General features: G+C 41.6%; 1 protein-coding gene and 1 pseudogene across 2 annotated transcripts in view; both read left to right on the top strand.

Annotated features, from left to right (window-relative positions):
* Positions 1-3,623: 3,623 nt before the first annotated feature.
* Positions 3,624-18,842, top strand: part of LOC148716794 (cilia- and flagella-associated protein 70-like) — an 83,691-nt gene continuing 68,472 nt past the window's right edge. The window contains exons 1-5 of one of the 2 annotated variants that reach the window (XM_088746016.1): positions 3,624-3,856; positions 4,138-4,227; positions 4,716-4,816; positions 16,123-16,170; positions 16,885-18,674. In XM_088746016.1, coding sequence (XP_088602142.1) covers positions 3,716-3,856; positions 4,138-4,227; positions 4,716-4,816; positions 16,123-16,168 — 378 coding nt within the window. In that variant the 5' untranslated portion in view covers positions 3,624-3,715 and the 3' untranslated portion in view covers positions 16,169-16,170; positions 16,885-18,674. Of the gene's footprint in view, positions 3,857-4,137; positions 4,228-4,715; positions 4,817-16,122; positions 16,171-16,884; positions 18,675-18,842 lie in introns of those variants that run through there. The other variant, XM_088746017.1, reaches the window with a different exon arrangement.
* LOC148716800 (uncharacterized) lies at positions 10,466-14,474 on the top strand (annotated as a pseudogene).

Genomic DNA, 18,842 nt, shown 5'->3' with positions numbered 1-18,842 from the left:
ATGCATGATTTATTTATGCAACATATCATCGTTTCGGACCTAGCTCGTCTGATGCAGTGGTTTGATGATACAGTCAACTCTCCCGTAAGCTGACATTTTCGGGAATTGGAAAAAATGTCCGTTAGTACAGCTGTTCGTCTACAAGAATTATTTTCAGAAGCGGATGCCAAAGAAAATTGGATGAATGTCTGCCTACGGGAGAGTTTATTTGCGGAGAATGTTGGTTAATTAGCGACTGAAACTCTTTATTGATATCAAATGTTAAAAAAAGAAAAAATATATATATAAGCTTGAATTGTAATTATTCCATACTCTACAAAACGCTAGACTGGACTTAATGCTTCCGTCCATGCATCTCAACTTGGATTGGAGTATCTGTTTACGAAAGAGCATAAACGAAAACAAATCTAATTTTTACTTTAAAAATGTCTGCGTTCGCTTATATTTTACGAGAGAGTGTCCGCTTACAGCAATGTTAAAAATACAGAGTTTCACTGTAAAAAAAAAAAAAGGATTGTAAAAAGAGTCCGTTAGTGGACCTGTCCGGTTACCTGAGTATTCGTGCAGCTTGTTTCGTTGTCTTCAGTGTGTGGCAAAAAAGGTTATTTAGAGTTAATAAATTAATTAAGCTGCACTAATTAGTCACCTAACATGTCAAACGGTAAACAAAGCTGAACTATCGTTGGAGGGTTTCGGCTGTGGTGTGTGTATTTTATGGATTGCAAACATCCATGCAAGAAATGGAGACGAGATAGAAATTAGGCCATCAAAGGTGTTGTTAATTGTCAAATCCTTGAATGTATACAGTCAGATAACACCAGTTTGACCAATGCCAATACAGACTTAAAGAAAATTGACGATTGTCTTAATTACGATTTATTTTAAATGGGATCTACCTATGGCTAGCTGCTAAATAATTCGCTTAACTTAACAAAAACCGAACTGATTTCTGTTAAGTACGTCGAGGCAGGCTATCAATCACTTTTGAGATTCCAATTTTTACGATAAATGATCAGTCCCTCTACAAAATCGCAGGGGTTACGTATTGATCATAGCTTAAATTGGAATCGCTTTATACAAAGTGTTTGCCATATACTAAATGATTGCCTCTGCCTTGGGTGAAATTAAAAGAATACGGCATCTTAAATTTTTCAATGTTCTGATTGATGTCTTTGGAAGGCACGGTGGCCTCATGGTTAGTGCACTCGACTCCGTGGTCGTGAAAGGCTAATAGCCAACTCTGTTATAGCGATCGGGATGCTTTATATTGACTGTTTGGTATTTTTTGGAGGGAATGATTCTATGAACCCGCGTACCGTACAGCGCTTGCGTGTATTACCATGTGCTTCTGGACCCGCATCTTGTGTGATTGTACTGTCTTAGAATTCTTCTAACCCGAAAACTTAACATGTTATGTTGCACAAAACTTTACATGGATTGATCCCGGAACACCTTTAATCGCGATTTGTATCCCGAAATGATATCACTTCATACCGACTGAGGGATTGATTCATTACCTGACTCATGAATTCCGCGTTAAATTGCACGCGAAAACCGACTGATCGCACGAATCGCGAAGCGATGAGAGCGATGTCGGTTTTCAACTACAATTCAACGCGGAATTCATGAGTGAGGTAATAAATTTTCCTTTAATCGCATCATTGAATTAAAATAGGAAAACAAGAAAAAAGCAATAATATTGTTTGTTTTCATCTCGGGCGCGCGCCCAAGAAAGCCATTTCGAAGTCCACTGTCAGAGCTGTCATTGCGTTAGCGAATAGAAAGGAAGGTCAGTCGGGCACGTTAGAACCTATGGCGCGTTTTTAGTGTCAAAATTCAAGTGTCAGACTTGCTATTCTTCTATTCAAACTTCTTGTTTGACAATTCGGATACGCTATTTATTTATTGAAACATCCATTATTTCAATTCAAAGCAATATTTCTTCGATTCAGTCATGCTGTTTTTCTATTCAAACGTCCAATCCTTCGTTTTAAAAATGTTTTTCTACCACCCAAACATTCAGTCGTCTAATTCAAACATGCTATTGTGCATTTCAAATTTTCAATCTCGCAATTCAAAATAGTCAGTCTCGCAAGTAAAAATGCTATCGTTCTATTCCAATATGCAATTCTTTACCGCAAACCTGCTACTCGTCAATTCAAATACACTATTTGCCAGTTCAAATAGGCTTTTTGTCGACAGAAACACGCAATCCTTCAGTTTGAAACAATCGTTCTGCAATTCAAACACTCTACTCTTCAATTCAAAACGGCAATTCTTCCATTCCAACGCTTAATCTCTTAGGTCAGATCTGTTGTTCGACTATGGAGACATCCAGTTGTTTAATTTGGTAACCCTATTCATCACTTCAAATATTCGAACTCCTTTTCCAAACATTCAATTACTCAATGCGAACATGATACTCGTCATTTCCAATACGCAATTCTTCAATTCAAACATTCAAACCTTCAACGCAAACACGCTGTCCTTCGTCGTTACCTGGAAACTAGCCCGGCCACGCATGCGTATTGGGAAGAAAGGCGAAGAAAAAGAATACGAACCTTATAGCAGGAACGGTGGAACGATGGAACGGTAGATTGGCGGAAAATGATCCCAACTCCTAAAACATGGAGCAATAATGCTGGTTGGAGACCAGTATACTGGCAGGCTTTATATCACGGTGGACGATCTCAAGGTCATGCAAATGTACAAGTCGCCGTTTCGAGGGCGATCTTTTCTTGAAGTGGAAGTATCTATGTACAAAATTCGCGCAACATGCCATGACATCCGCTCCATGTTTTAGGAGTTGGGGCCATTTTCGGCCAATCTACCGTTCCATCGTTCCACCGTTCCTGCTATAGGAGGATTCATGCTGACGTCATTGTTTACATTTTTGCTCATTTGCATACGGCTTTGTTTAAAGAAGGTAGCATGTTAGATACAAATTGACTTCAGACACCTAAAGAGCTAGAAAACCTTAGTACATGGTGAAATTTTTAGCTCTGTGGGTGTAATATTCAAGGAGAAATAGTTCATCAAAAACTGCAAAATTTCTGGGTGGCAAAAGCGCTAATGAGCTCATACATTCTATGTAAAATTTTGAGTTTTTAAGCCCGTGTTGCACAAAAAGTATTCAATGCATCAGGCTCGTATTCATTGGCCGAGTTAATCCTACTTTGACCTTTCGATATTCAGAACTGATTTATCTTTAGCTCTATCAGAAACTGAATTGCTCATGCTAATGAGGCAAATATTGTAAACAAGGATTCCCCTATAAAGGTCGTACCATGTATCTAAGATGTTACTTGGCAACTGGCTCGTAAGTTGAAAAGTTAGTGTCACGCCCTGATTTGATCTTGTTAACTCTTTCCAAGTCTGCGTTCGCCACTTGGGAATTAGTCTACTTTGCAACCGTTTTTTGTGTCAAGAAACCAGGGCGTCGTGTAAAATCATGGGGAAAAAACAGTTGCGAGGTAGGCTATTGACGTTTTGGCCCCCTCGAGAGGTAAGGTTGCTTTACCGCAAGACATAACCAATTGCTTGAAATGTTTGACATACTGTAACTTCCAAACCGCAAACCGGACACCTTGCGAATATATATGCTCCTGAGTTTGGGAGGCGTGTGGGATTCTTAAGTATACTTTAAACTTACGCAGTGCAAAGCTCTGAAGTTTGCCTTTTTATTTTCTAACAGAACCCAGATGCATGGAGTTTAATGGGACACCTCTGTTATTTGACGAGCCGAATTGAGGAAGCTCAGGACTGCTATGAGAGAACACTGGCTTATACAACCGAAGCTTCAGAAATGCAGGCCATCTGTCTGAGACTTGCATCGATTTACCTGGGGAAAGGGGAGGTTGGTGCCACGTTACACTGTTTGAGTTTTAGTTGAAAAGCCTTTAATTGTTGACATCTTGTATACCCTACTGTCTACTTTCTTTGGTTCGTATTTTGATGTTTTAACATTCGACATTTGACATGTGACATTTGATATTTGAAATTTGACGTTTGACGTGTTAGGTTTATCATTTTGACGTTTGGCACCAAATGGTTGACATATGCGTGTTTGAAGTTGGGTAGGGGAAGTTAAACATTAATTATTGTTCTCTTAAAGTCATCTTCTTTCTTCATATTTAGTTTGATAAAGCAAAGGCAACCTTCTTGAAAGCCTGCATTCGCTCGCCCTCCTCTATTTCTTGGCTTGGAGTAGGAATTGCTTGCTATAGGGTAAGAAGACAATTTTTACTCAGGTTCTTTAAATTTCTCATAACTCATTTATCATATTGTATAAAGTAAAATTGATTTTATGAGAGGAAAAAAGTTTCATTGCTATCACAGAATCTTAAAGAGGGGATATGAAGGTTAAGCTGCTCACCAGTTGACCTCCAAATTACATGTTTTGTAAAGCATTGAAAAATTTTGTCCAAAAAATATATATATACTATTGCGACGTTATACATGTACGTTACTTCGTTGTATGACCGTAAGTGCGGATTTGCGACAGCGATACGCCACGCATGTGTCAATCACTGACTTCTGGGACTACAGCCAAGAATTCAACACCGCGAATTGCGCTTGAATTGAATTCGTTTAACTATTTTTTGGAGAAATGAACCCTTCGAAGGAATGGGATAAATCAACCGAATTTCAATTGTTTGCTGTGACAAATCTCCGACTACGATTTGATTGTGACTTCAAAATGTGATTTATTTTAGCTGGGAAATTTGGCCGAAGCTGAGGACGCACTATCAGAAGCAAATATTTTAAACAATAAGACGCAAAAGTATGGGCTTATCTGTCCTTGGTGTGTTTACAGGTAACCTTAAATCAGATTCATGTTCCTTCTGGATTTTAGGATGCGCAAAAGTAGAACGACTTTTTTTTTTCGCTTTCCTTCCAGTTCTTTTGAGCGTGTTCTAAAGGCAAGCTAAAGTATGGTTTTCTCCTTTGCTCGAACGAGGGGTAGATCGTTGCGTGTTTTCATATTTGTGTGCGCCACTTTAGATCGCTTAAAGTGCATTTGACACGAGTTTATTTCCGGAGACTGGGACCTAGTTTATGGCCGTCGAAGTTATTCGTGACGTCACATTGTGTACCTTTACCGCGAAGGTCTGTTGTCGTTAAGAGGGTTCTGCAGTACTTCGTAATAGATAGATAGTGAATTGAAAGGCAGATATGTCCAGTGATTCTAATGATTCCTTTGAACCGACTCTTCTGAAAGTTCCATTGAGGTACACAATGTGACGTCACGTTACGATATCAAGTGCGATTTTTGCCACGCGATAACCGGGACCAATTTGAAGGAAAATTGCGCGTATTTTGAAAGCAAAAAAAATGCCTTTTAGTTTTTTCCAGCAGTTTTAAGGCTTCGAAACGTTTTCTACAGATATCCAACTACAAGAAACAAGAGAAAAAAATTTCGTGTCATATGCACTTTAAGAGGCTGTCCGCGGAAGAACCGACCACTCGAATCTCGGCCGATAACAGAATTCCCTCAAATTTTTACTGTGAAATAATTGATCTATTCTATCGGCAAAAATGATATTTATTTGGTTCGTAATGCTATTTTATCAAATTTTTGGCGACGAGATGCGAGGACGGTCAAAACCAAAGAATAGTGTCTTTTTTTATGTTTAAGGTGGACGGCCGGGCCCCCGATGAAGGGAGGTGCAGTGCCCGCCGACCTAGATGTCTAAACCCAACCCATGGCAGGCGTGCAATGCCTTAGGGATGGGGTCCACCATAAACGAGGGTCACCAGACGCCAAACTCGCTGGGGAATCGAACCCCACCTCACCTAAAAATTACACACTCACTCCAAGGAAGAACGCACTCACAACAATAATAGCAGACCAAAACGATAATAATAGCCCGTAGCCAGCCAAGGGGTGGCACTGTAAAAAACCAAAACGATAATCATAGCCCCTAGCCAGACAAGGGGAGGCACCAGAAAAAACCAAAACAATAATCATAGCCCCCTAGCCAGCCAAGGGGAGGCACAACAAAAACCAAAACAGCTAGAAAGCAAACCGGAGGGAGTCACCATGCACGGATGCAATGACACCACGGGCACACCACTGCCGATAAAACACGCGACGACGCCTGTTAGACTTGCACCGCCTGAAGGAGACTGGTAGGTAGGACTTCAGTCGGGCCTTGACGGATGCAATCACCGCCACGGCGCTAGGACGAATATCTCGAAACCGGAAATCATTTCTACACAGCCAGATACAAAACTTAGAGACATTGAGAAGATAGACAAAAACACGCGGAACGGATACAAGGTCAGTAGAGTTAAAGCCAAAAAGGACATGACGAAGAGTGATGACAGGACACAGGAGAGAAACAAAATGGCAAAGACTGCACCCAGGCGAGAACACTCTGAGCAAGTGGACAATAAAAGAACAGATGCTCGAGCGACTCGACCCGGGGCCCACAAAAACAAGAGAGGGGAATAGACAAACCAAACGGGGAAAGACGCCGGGCGGTGTACAGGACGCCGTGCGCTATCTTCCAATTCAGATCGATAACACGACGATCAAGATGAAAGAAAGATAAGGCGCGCCACGTGGCAGGCCAGTCGAGATAGGGGTAGATGAACATAAACTTAAGAACACAATGAGGCTGGACCATGTTCTCAGAGAGAAGGTACAGGTAACAAGACTTAGCAGACATGGTTAAGACAGGAGAACAGACAAGAGGACACAAAGAACCATGAACCAGAGAGTTTTTGGACGTAGCGAAAGCCCCGTCGAGCTTACGCCACGCCAGTACCAGAGCTTGATAGAAGGGTGGCAAGACCCTAGGGTCAAAACTAAAAGGACGAGAAAACACAACAAAAGGAGAGACACCAAACAAGGAATTAAACCAAAAAGACATGAGAGTGACCCAACTGGAAGGAGAAGAGACGAATCTCCTCACCCATTGGCCCAGGAGGGCCCTCACCTTAGACTGAACGTCCCCCCAAAAAGGGGGGATTGAACAACGGCAGAACGAGAGACGAGCTCCCGCTTGCCAGACCAAAAGAAAGAAAAAACCAGACTAGAGAGCGCCACCTCCACCCAGGCCGGCATGTGGATAAGAGAGGCCACATACCAAACCCGGGAGAGGGCAAGAGCGTTAATAACGAGGGCCTTGCCACGAAAAGACAGAATACGAGCACGCCAAGACTTGAGAACATGGTCCACCGCATTGATGCGAGGGCGCCAGTTGTCTTCCTCAAGGTTAACGGGGCCAATGAAAACCACCAGCACCTTGAGCTTGACAGGAGACCAGTCAAAAGGAACTGGGGGGTCCGTGCGACCCCGCCATCCACCCAACCAGAGACCCTTAGATTTGGAAAGGTTAATCCTCGATCCAGACGCTAATTCATAACACCTATATATGTCAAGAGCAGCCGAGATGCCTTCATCCGAGGTAAGTATGAGATATGTGTCATCCGCGTGCTGAGAGATGGGAGACAGCGGAGGACAACCTGGGAGAGACAGACCCTTAATACGGGGGTCTGCACGAATGCTACACGCAAGGACCTCCGAAACAAGAACATACAAGAGTGAAGATAATGGACACCCCTGCCGGACACCACGAGAAAGACTAAAGAAGGGAGTCAAGTAACCATTAACATTTACAGCACTTTGCACACGAGTATAGAATAGGTCAATCCACGCTACAAAGGACGGACCAAAACCCATGGCGACCAGAGTGGACCGCATAAAACCCCAATCCACCCGGTCGAAGGCCTTTTCTTGGTCAAGAGATAGGATCGCAACAGGGGTGCCAGAGGACTCGGCATAGCTCACAACATCTCTCAGTAACGCGACATTCTCGCCAATGAAGCGGCCAGGGACCCCGCACGTCTGATCGCGATTGACGACAAGGTGTATCACGCGGAGAAGACGCCCGGCTATGGCCCGCGACGCCAACTTATAGTCCACATTTAAAAGAGATATGGGCCGCCAGTTCTTAGGATCGAGACGATCCCCCTTCTTGAATGACAGAGTAATGACACCTCTACGCTGAGAGAGAGAAAGAGAGCCAGAAGAAAAACACTCATTAAGGACAGCCACAAGATCAGCACTAACCACATCCCAGAAACGGAGATAGAACTCCATAGGGAGCCCATCTAGACCTGGGGTCTTGTTGCGTGCAATACCCTTGAGAGCGTCAAGGACCTCAGATGGTGTGAGTAGGCCCTCGCAACTATTAGACTGATCCTGAGGAAGAAACGAGGACAGATTACCGAGAAGGGAAGATTGGACATGAGAGTCTGTAGGCGAAGCAGTATATAGACCAAAATAGAAGGAACCAAGAGACGCACAGAGAGCAGCAGAAGAAGAAACAATTGAGCCATCAGGCTCTCTCAGCGCAGAGATGCGACGGTCGGCAGAACGTTTTTTCTCTAAACGAAAAAAATAACGCGAGGAAGTCTCACCTTCCTCAACCCATTTGACTCGCGCCCGGACCTGGGCCCCCTTCGCCACATCAGAATCTAGGCGAGCAATCTCAGAGAGAGCCGACCGCAGTGGATCCACACAAGAAGTAACCCCCGAATCGACTTTCTCCTGGAGATGTTGAACAAGGCGCACCAGGGCGTCTCTACATGCAGATGTCTTACGGGCCCTACTGGCACAAAAACGTATGGTGAGCCCCTTAATCCGGCTTTTCCCCCTATCCCACCATTTAGCGAGAGAGGGGAAGCGAGGGACAGCAAGACGCCAGGCGGACCATTCCTCTCGGACAAGTTGACAATAATCGTGATCTTCCAAAATTGAGGTGTTGAGCTTCCAGAAGCCAGGGCCAGGTGGGACGACGTCAGGAACAGACACAGACAAACACAAGCCACGATGATCCGAGAATGGACAGACATACACAGAAACAGAGGACACCGATGGGACCCATGCAAAAGGAATCCCAAACATGTCAATACGCGACGCCAAGCTCCCGTCCCACCTGGTCCAGGTGAACCCCGGAGAAGAGGGGTGGAGGTAACGCCAGATGTCAGTGACGCAACACGCATCAAAAAGATGACTAAGCGAGGAGGAATTATCCCTAGATACAGTGGCAGGAACTGGACCACGTCGGTCTCGAGCCCGGTCAAAGACGGAGTTAAAATCGCCAGCCAGGACCGTAGGTATTGAAGGGTCAATCTTCGAATGCAAGCCATCAAAGAACTGATCCCGTGCAGGGTTGCAATTGGGGGCATAGAGACAAACCACCCTAAAGACCTTTTCATGAAAAGAGAATTCACATTGCAAATAGCGACCATCAGCAGACCAAGAATTAAGAAGAGAGATACAAGGACGATAGAGCACGACGCAACCACAGGAATGGACAGAACCCGGAGCTAACACAGAAGAGAAACCAGACAAAGAAAACCACAAAGAACACTCAGCCCGAGTAACACAGTGCGTTTCTTGAAGGCAGACAACGTCAACCTTCACAGGGAGAGATCGCAACCACTGCACGAGACCAATCCTTTTAGACTGGTCCCGGATACCATTACAATTTAACGTAAGGATGGAAAGAGCCATCACAAAGCATGAAAGAAACATCATGACTTTTTCTTAGCCGCACGACTTGCATTAACCCTAGTAGCAGCCGAAGGGCCCACAGGCAATTGAGGAGTGCCCGGGGTCCTCTTAGCTGGACGGCGCCTAGGAGTCGAGGAGGTAGAGGGCCTTTTGCGTTGGCCAGAGGCCGGTGACATATTCACATCCTGAGAGTCAACAATGGAACCCCAGTCCTGAGGCTCATCTAAATTAGGTAAGGTACTATTTTCACTATTTGCATTAGGTTCATTTGCAATTCATTAACTAAGATAACTTCCCCATTGCCAGCGCTGGCCTTATCGTTAATTATATCACTACTTGTATTGTTAATTATTTCACTACTTGTATCATTAATTATTTCATTATTTGTACTACTTAGGATATCACCATTGCTCAAAATACCCTGAACAACCGATGAGGTGACACTAGCAACTTCATCCAACTGACTGAAGAAACGTTCACTCAAAATATGTAGAACCTCATGTCTTATCTGTGCTTGAGAATAACTCCACAAAAATGGGTTGATTCAGTCATGTGTCACGCTCTTTACATTGAGAATCGATATCACGGATCCATTTTTGACAACAACGCACGCAGGTATTTTCGATTTGTCGAAAGAAATGGTTAGTGTCAGAGGTATTACTTCTTTTTATGAGAGATTTACCTTATCATGTAACAGAAAATGTAGGTTTATGGAAAACATATCAGCAGTGACGATTTCAGGCAGAAGCTCAACGGAATGTCCTTTTTTAAGGTGATACAGCTAAGTATAGTACAAGTATTATTCTTTTTTATTGCCATCTTTTGATTTTGAATATCACCTCCAACTTTTATCTCTTTTATTATTTCTTTTCTGTCTCGTTTTTGCGTGTGTGTGTGTGTGTGTGTGTGTTTTTTTTTCGTTAATGTTTCATTAATATGGCTTATATCCCTGAGACCACAACAAAGCACCGTGTACGCCTTGAGATGGGCAAAGTAGATCACTTTGTAGATTTTGTAAATAGACCGTACTTTTATCAAGATGTTTCTTATGGTAGCAAGATACTTTTCCCAGATAATGGCGACAAGATAGAGATGCCAAATGTGGTAAGAACCCTGACTAGGTCTACAATGATGGAACAGTACTTGGAGTATTGCAAAAAACAATGTCACGAGCCTCTGAGTAGGTCCACAATGTTCAAAATATTAGAATTTCGAGAAGCATCTCAACGTAAGTCACTGCAAGGCCTAGATAACACTGCTGCCGATGGCGCGGCGGGCTTTCAGTCACTTGAAACACTGGTTGAAACTCTTGAGAAAGCAGGAATGCAAATGCAGGGGTGCCTGTATGTTCGTCAAAAACTACGAGATGCTAAACGCTATCTCAAAACTGACTACCGCCTGCACTGTCAACCAAATGGCTCCACTTGTGCAGACCACTGTCGAAGGTTTGCGCTAAGTGATCCTGTAGAACCAAACTTTTAACATCAATGTTCGCATGAGCACCAATCCACTTGCGGTGGCTGTCAAGGGCTGAAGAAGGTTTTGCAAGATGTGAGACAAGGAATCGAAGGTTCATCCTGGACGCCTTACAACTTAGACCAACGAGAAGATCTCCTGTATGACTTCAACCAGGCCCAGGAGAATATATTGCTTTGGAAAGCGCATATCATGCGCTCAATAAACAAGGAGAAGGCGAAACAAGATGCAATGTGGTTACCACATGCGGAGTCCGCTATTCTGATTATGGACTGGGCAATGAAGTTTCTCCAAATGAAATATCGTGAGAAACAATCCGACTGGTTTGGAAAGCGTGGGATAAGCTGGCATATCTAAGAATGCCACCCCCATATCTAAGAATGCCACCTCTGGAAAACTGACGTCGTACGCTCATATCTTCGACTCGTGCCAACCAGACTGGTATGCAGTTTGTTCCATTATTGAGAACACACTCGAGGTTGTAAAGAAGGAACACCCCCAAATTAGTAAAATTTACCAAAGGAGCGATGAAGCAGGATGTTACCACAACTTTATCTTGTCGGCCGTTAGGAATGCAGGGAAACGAATTGGTATTGCAGTCATGCGATATGACTTTTCTGAACCCCAGTATGGAAGAGATGTCTGTGATCGGATTCTTTGCTCGATGAAGTCAACAATATGACGATACTGTAACGAGGGACATGATGTAGTTTCTGCCAAAAGATATGCGTGCAGCACTCTCAGAACGTCGTGTTAGAGGTACAACTGCCTGCGTTTGCTCAATAAACCAAACTGAAAAACACTTGAAGAACAAAAGATACACGGTTTTAGTATATATGACAACTTCAAGTTCGAGGGGGAAGGAATGCGAATATGGAGAGCTTATGGCATAGGGCAGGGAAGGCTGATTCCTTACCAAGATTTAGTCGTCAGGCCCCAAGGTTCTACATGCCTCGTTGCAAATGAAAAATTCTTTCTGCTCAAAGAGGCTTGGCTCCATAAGGCGACAAAAAATAGTGATGGTGAACAAGCGAATGGTCTTTTTGCCTGTTCTGATCCAAGGTGCAATGTGGTGTTCAAGAAATTCAGTGAATTAGAAAGTCACCTCGATGTGGGCGGCCACTAATAATAAAATATTTATTCCATCATAAGATAAAACTACATATCTTATGTTACAATGAATTTGGAAAAACTACAGAAATCTACATACATATTATGAATTAAAAAGTATGTCATTACAATAAATGTACCTTAAATATCAACCTATTTATAAAGGTGTTCACAAAGCGCTGCGTATTAATTTTCGGGCGCGCGCAGCCTTTTTTTCTAAGATTGTGTACATATGTCTTTTGGACAGGAATGATGTCTTTCAGGGGTGGCAATCCGTTGATTTTAGTTTCTTCAAAATGTTTCGGTCTTGTTTGTTTAAAAGGTTCTTGATAAAAACTGGAAATGAAATAAAACCGCGTTTATGACATCGGTCTAAAAAATTTTGTACAACCGTAAGATCGGACTCAGATGGCCCATAGACTGAAAGTGCATAGCTAAAATTAGCCAAAACAATGGATTTAAAAAGATGATCAATCTCTGCCTGAGAGTAATGTTCCTTTCTCAATGTTCGTAGGACGTGTAAACACTTGTTTGCTTTGACAAGCTTAGTTCTTACATGCTCATCAAATTTTCTGTCACTCTGTAAAGTTACTCCTAGTACAACGAAGCTATTACATTGGGGAATATTATTAATTGGAGGGTAGAGTACCTTATGATTTTTCTTTCTGACAACCAGCTCTTTACATTTGCAAGGGTTGCAGACCATTCTATTGTCTTTACACCATGTTAAGAACTGTCCTACTAAGTCGGCAGACGGGTCACTATTCCTAGTGATAGGCGAAAGAATAGTGGAATCATCGGCATATTTAAAAAGCACAGGGCAACCATTAAAAAAAAATCTCCAAATCGTTCAAAAATATATTAAAAAGATACGGTCCGCTTACACTACCTTGTGTGGTTCCTCTATTGACAGATTTCCACTGCCCTAAAAAATTATAACTAACAACACGTTGTTGTCTTGCATAGAGGAAACTATGATACCAATTGATAATGTACGGATTTAGAGGCAGCTGTTTCAGTTTGGCAGACAAAATAGCATGGTTCACAAAATCGAAAGCCTTACTGAAGTCCATGGTAAAAATTCGCACTGCGCTACAGTCACTACTATCTAAATACTTGTATGTCTGGTGCTGGATAGCGAGCAAGGCATTTGTGCAACTACCCGCCTGTCTATATGCAAATTGGGTGTGGCTCAGGTTGTTCTCAATGACTGACTGTGCTTGTGTACGATACACGACCTTCTCGAACAACCGGGCAATAACGGGAGTAACATTAATACCACGGTAGTCTGAGTCCTCTGTAGGCTTGTTCACTTTGGGGAGAGGATTAACATTTGCCCTTTTCCAGGAGTCTGGCCATGTATGAGTAGACAGCGACAGATTCCAAACGTGAGTGACGATTGGTGTGAGTAGCTCAGCACAGTCTTTCCAGATCCAGTACGGGAGGTCGTCTGGTCCCGTTTCCGTTTTCTTTACATGAACTAAGGTATTCCAAACACACCGCTCAGATATTTTCGGGGGCTTTACACTGTCCGGGATATCCATATCACTAGGTCTAACGTAAGTGTCATCATAGCACAGGTTAGCGAAGTAGTCGTTCAGACGAACTAGAGAGTTCTTGTCCAAATTTATCAACGATGACCTGCGACGCTGGCCACTGCCAAATTCTCCGAAATTCTGTTACAGTGTACGACAAACTCAGAAGAGACTGGGCGGAAAAATTCCTCCGTGTTAAAGAGGAGGAAATCGACAGCGCACCAGTAAAATCTAGTGACGAGCGACAGCACCAGCAAGAAGCTGGTAGTCCTAGCAGTGATATGCTGCTTGGTTGGGCACTACATAAGCCACGAGGCCAGGAAGCCGTGCGTTTCACTTCTGAAGTTAAACAGTATCTTACAACAAAATTTGACCTTGGAGAGAGAACCGGTACGAAGGCAGCTCTCGGAAAAGTAGCTGCAGACATGAGAACGGCAAGAAACCCAGATGGTTCCCGCATGTTTGAAAGGAAGGACTGGCTAACGAAGACTCAAGTGCAGGGGTTTTTCTCGAGACTGGCGCCTGCAAGAAGAAGACAGAGAAGCCGAGAAATTGAATTGGAGGAAGTTTACGCAGAGGAAGAGGAGCAAGAAAAACGTGAAATGTTGAAAAATGTTGCCGGCCAGCTTGGTCTCAAGCACCCTATTTGCTATGACTCATACTGCTTGTGTGACCTCTCACGCGATAAGAAACTTGAACTTTCAGCGTAGTCATGCTTAAGGAGATGTTTAAAATTTTTTGAGATTCCGTATGGTTCCCGAGATAGGAAAAAAGATCTGGAAACTAAACTTTCCACATTCTTAGAAGGATGTGACTGTAACTGATAAGAAAAGGTCTAAACTCTTAAATAAGAACATTGTTTGATCCGTTTTGATTAGGACTGGTTCGGCGTACTCGGCGTTTCAGAACATATCGAGAAGTAGAGCTTTACTTTTCTGGTAGAAGAGAGACTAGTTGATAAAACAAAGAAAATATAAAAACAGAGGAAAATGGCGAAAACATAGCTGCAAATGCTTCCGCCGACTCAATCAATCAATATTTTGAAACCCATATAAGTCACGCGATGTAATTAAATCTCTCCAAACTCGTTTACCTTTAATCTATAATAACCAAGTAAGAAATTAAAGGTCATTTGAATTTAAAGAGACAAATAGACGGTGAATCACCGGCGGTGATTATCGATACTAAAGAGAAAACTTAATTCATTAATCTTTTAGTGGCCACTGATTTTGTATTTTACTTTTTTCACTTAACCTTTACCATTTTACGGTATCACAGAAAAACATGGGCATTTCAACCTGTTTGCCACCTAAAATCGACATCGTCATAATTGTCTACAATAAAATTACTTTTTGGTCCATAATAAGGCAAATTCTAGAATAAAAATAAAGTAAAAATAGGAAAATTATCGCTCTTGACACAAACCATTTCTGTGCGATGTAGTTAAATTTAAACCCGTGACATTTTCAATGTAAAGAGCGTGACACATGACTGAATCAACCCGATCTGGTGGAGATCTCTGGTAAGACATGAAGTTCTCTTCATAATAACATACTTTGAATGAGCGTTTCTAAATCTATGAGAGCAGTTTTAGTTTTTTACAGCATAAAACAGCGGTCAAGACATACTTAATGAAATTTTGACAACCTGTTTCAGCCCGCTGACAGTTAAACAACTTCACACAGATGTTCATTTCTACCTTCGTAATTGCTAACTTTGGGGCAAGTTTTAGATGAATGTATGGACATCTTCACCTTAACAAAACAACCGTGTTAGTTTTGAGAATAAGCACTGCCTCAAACATTGATTTTGAGCGAGAAATGAAGTAACCACAAATGTGCATAGATTAAGTCATATGCACTTTGAACATTGAAAATTAGCAAAGTTCATCGAGCTCCTGTAGCTCGAAAAGACAAGTTGCCAAAAATGTTTTTGTTGTTTTCGCCACACCAGCGCTAGTACTAAACATGGACAGGGGTGAGGTTATACGGTTATACTTTTGAGAAAAGCGTCTTGGAACAACAGCACACTAGCCCAAATTTGGAAAGTGCTGTTTGTGTGGTATTTTCAAAACAGCGTAATTCTTCATTGTTTGGTCAGAATTTACTTATTTTGCTACTAATCAACAGAAGAAATGTAAAATGATACCATATGTCCGATATATGCTACTTGATCAAATGCGTAAGTGTTTAGAGCCTCCAGCGAAACGCTGAAAATTAACGCTGAAATAAACACTATTCTTTGTTTTTGACCGTCCACGCATCTCGTCACCAAAAATTTGATAAAATAGCATTACGAACCAAATAAATATCATTTTTGCCGATAGAATAGATCAAATATTTCACAGTAAAAATTTGAGGGAATTCTGTGATCGGCCGAAATTCGAATGGTAGGTTCTTACGCGGACAGCCCCTTAATAGCCTGGCAAGCATTCTGGTCTAAGCAAATCTTACACTTCTATTTTTATTGTAGACCGAACGACAGTTGGAAGCCGAACAGTCTTACAAGTACGCTCTGAAAGTAAGAGCCAATTATATAGATAGCGTCGCAGTTCAATATGAAAGGCTTTGTTAGTTTCCGTCCTTGATAACATCAGTTTCTGGCAAAAAAGATGCATGCTATTTACTATATTCATAAAACTTGGGCAAAAATTTCGAAGAAAAATAATCAATGAAATTTTTGACGCACTGTAAATTATTATTATTACTATAATTATTATTATCATTATTATGAATTTCTTATTTTATCCATTTGTCTACTTTTTTAATTTTTGCTTCCCTTTTTAAAAGGGCGTCTTTTATTCTCCCCTCCCGCTCCTGAAGAAGCCCTTTGTCTGGAAATCCTGGACATTAACGCCTATTGACTATTTAATCCCCACAAGTATCACATTTCTCCCGACAGTATCACCCCAGAATCAAACATTTTAAGGTTAGGAGAACAAAGGGAATGGGCACCCAGAGGAGGAGTTCTTCATCGTTTCACATATTCTCCTTGTCAGTACCAAAGGAGATGTATAGAGAACAGTTTGGAGAATATGCATACTGATGTTCGGGGTATAAGAGTTAACCTCGAGAACTTAGGAACGAAATTGAATACTTCGTAGAATCTTGACGCATTTTGTAAAACATTTTGTAAAACGGTTTCCACATCAGTTTTTCATCTAAAGCGTAATGCTTCCTTAACTGAAGAAGGAAATATGTATAGTTAAGTATTCTTCTTTTCAACTATTTGCAGTTATATCTACAAGACCATAACCTGCTGGGAGAGATTCATCAATTACAACAAAAGGTCGGCTTTGGAAATCCGATGGTGGCTAGGATTTTATCCAGTTTGTTATTTGTTTGTTGCTTTGTGCGTACTACTGACATCTCTATCGACTGCTCTTTATAAAATGATAGTGGAATGCGCACTGCTTATTATTCTTAGGTACAGGTACTCCTTTTTGGTTTGTTTTGGTTTTTTATTTGTTGTCGTTTTTTTTCATTGTTATTGCAAAATGGAGCGAAAGATGTGGTGATTTATAGTCTCTGCTTTTTTCAGAGTAAGTGGATTTGTACAGTTTACTCTGCGCTTTTTGTGCAGTTGTAAACGTACACCTTTAAGATTGCGGATGTGTTGTTCCAGGCGTATATTTCTGTGTTTTTTGTTTTCTTTCTGTTTTTTTTGTTTTTTTTTTGTTGTTTTTTTTTTTAAGAAATGTCATTTGTTCGTTGTAGAGTTTGGTAATTCTTTATTCAAGAGGTAAGAGGTTACCTTTTCATGGCATTCTATCATCACCTTGTTTTTAAATTGCGTTATAGAGTCATTAGGATCCTTACTTAACTTGTAACGAGCAATGTTTCCTACTTTTTTTAATGTAAATCCATATAAAATATCTATGGAAACAATTAAAAAGATTTTGGAATGACGTCTTCAAAACTTTGTTTGTTTCTTACGTCTTATGGGTTACTTAACGATCTGTCCGTCGTTCACGCTGTCTGCCTGTCCTTGGGTTTTCTATTTGTCAATAACTAAATCAGTTACGATGAATATATATATCTTATTAACCAAGCGCGAGGGCCATACTGGGAGAATATCGGGCCGAGGTCTTGACAGTACGGACCGAGCGCAGGGAGGTCCGTACAAAAAAGACCGAGGGCCGATATTCTTCCAGTATGGTCCCGAGCAAGCTTGGTCCTGGCAATAAGAGATTTATTATACGACTGAAGTTCAAAGGGAAACAAGTGCGGTATCCTTTGGGACCATTCGGGACAGTGCCCGGTCCAATACTTAGAGAATATTGACCGGCAAGAGAGCATTTTGATTGGTTGATTTTAGTTATTGGCCCTCTGACTTCCCGAGTCGTGTAATAAATGAAGTTCATATATTTTGAACTGCGGTTATAGATACGTAAGATGCACGATCCTCGCACTAGAGAGCGCTTTTTGTGCAATAGCGAGAATCAGACCTGAAAAAAAAAAAAAAAAATCAGGCCTGTACGGGATTCGAACCACTGACCTCTGCGATACTAGTGCAGCGCTCTACCAATTGAGCTAACAAGCCAACTAGTACAGGCCATTAAGTTGATTCAGAATAAACCCGTGATGATAAATCAAATACGATGAATATATAAAGTTCATACATTTTGCATATATGAAGTTCATATGAAGTTCATGTATTGCATAAATAGCGCTCTCTACTACGAGGATCGTGCATCAAACGTAACTAAATGAGTTCTTATCAGTAAACCATCGCCCCATTGAGACTAATTGCACTCTAAGGGAACGATTCTTGAAGTCTTTAGGGGCTGTGCCTTTGTGGTGTATTTGAAGCGATGTAATTTATTCATTGTAAAGTTTGGTAATAGTTCAATGAAAGTGAGATATTATCTTATCATTACGTACGATCACCGCCTTGTTTTCTAATTGTGTTATAAAGTCATTTAAATCCTGACTTAACTTGTAACAAGCAGTGTTTTCCTGCCTCCTTTCATGTAAATCCAAGTTAAATATCTATGGAAAGAATAAAAGGATTTTGGAAAGATGTCTTCATGGCTTTTTTTTTTTTCTCTTACCTCCTATTGGTTATTCAATGCTCCGTTCGTCGTTCGCGCCGTCCGCCTGTCTTTGAGTTCTTGCCGGTACTTTTTAATCACTAAATCAGCTTTTCTTAGTGAGCCATTACCCCATTGGGGCCCTCTTCAAATCTGTTGA

Source organism: Stylophora pistillata, chromosome 14, assembly GCF_964205215.1.
Source record: "Stylophora pistillata chromosome 14, jaStyPist1.2, whole genome shotgun sequence".
Classification (NCBI taxonomy): Eukaryota; Metazoa; Cnidaria; class Anthozoa; order Scleractinia; family Pocilloporidae; genus Stylophora; species Stylophora pistillata.
Note: the sequence above shows the minus strand (reverse complement) of the source record. Positions and strands in the feature narration are given on the sequence as shown.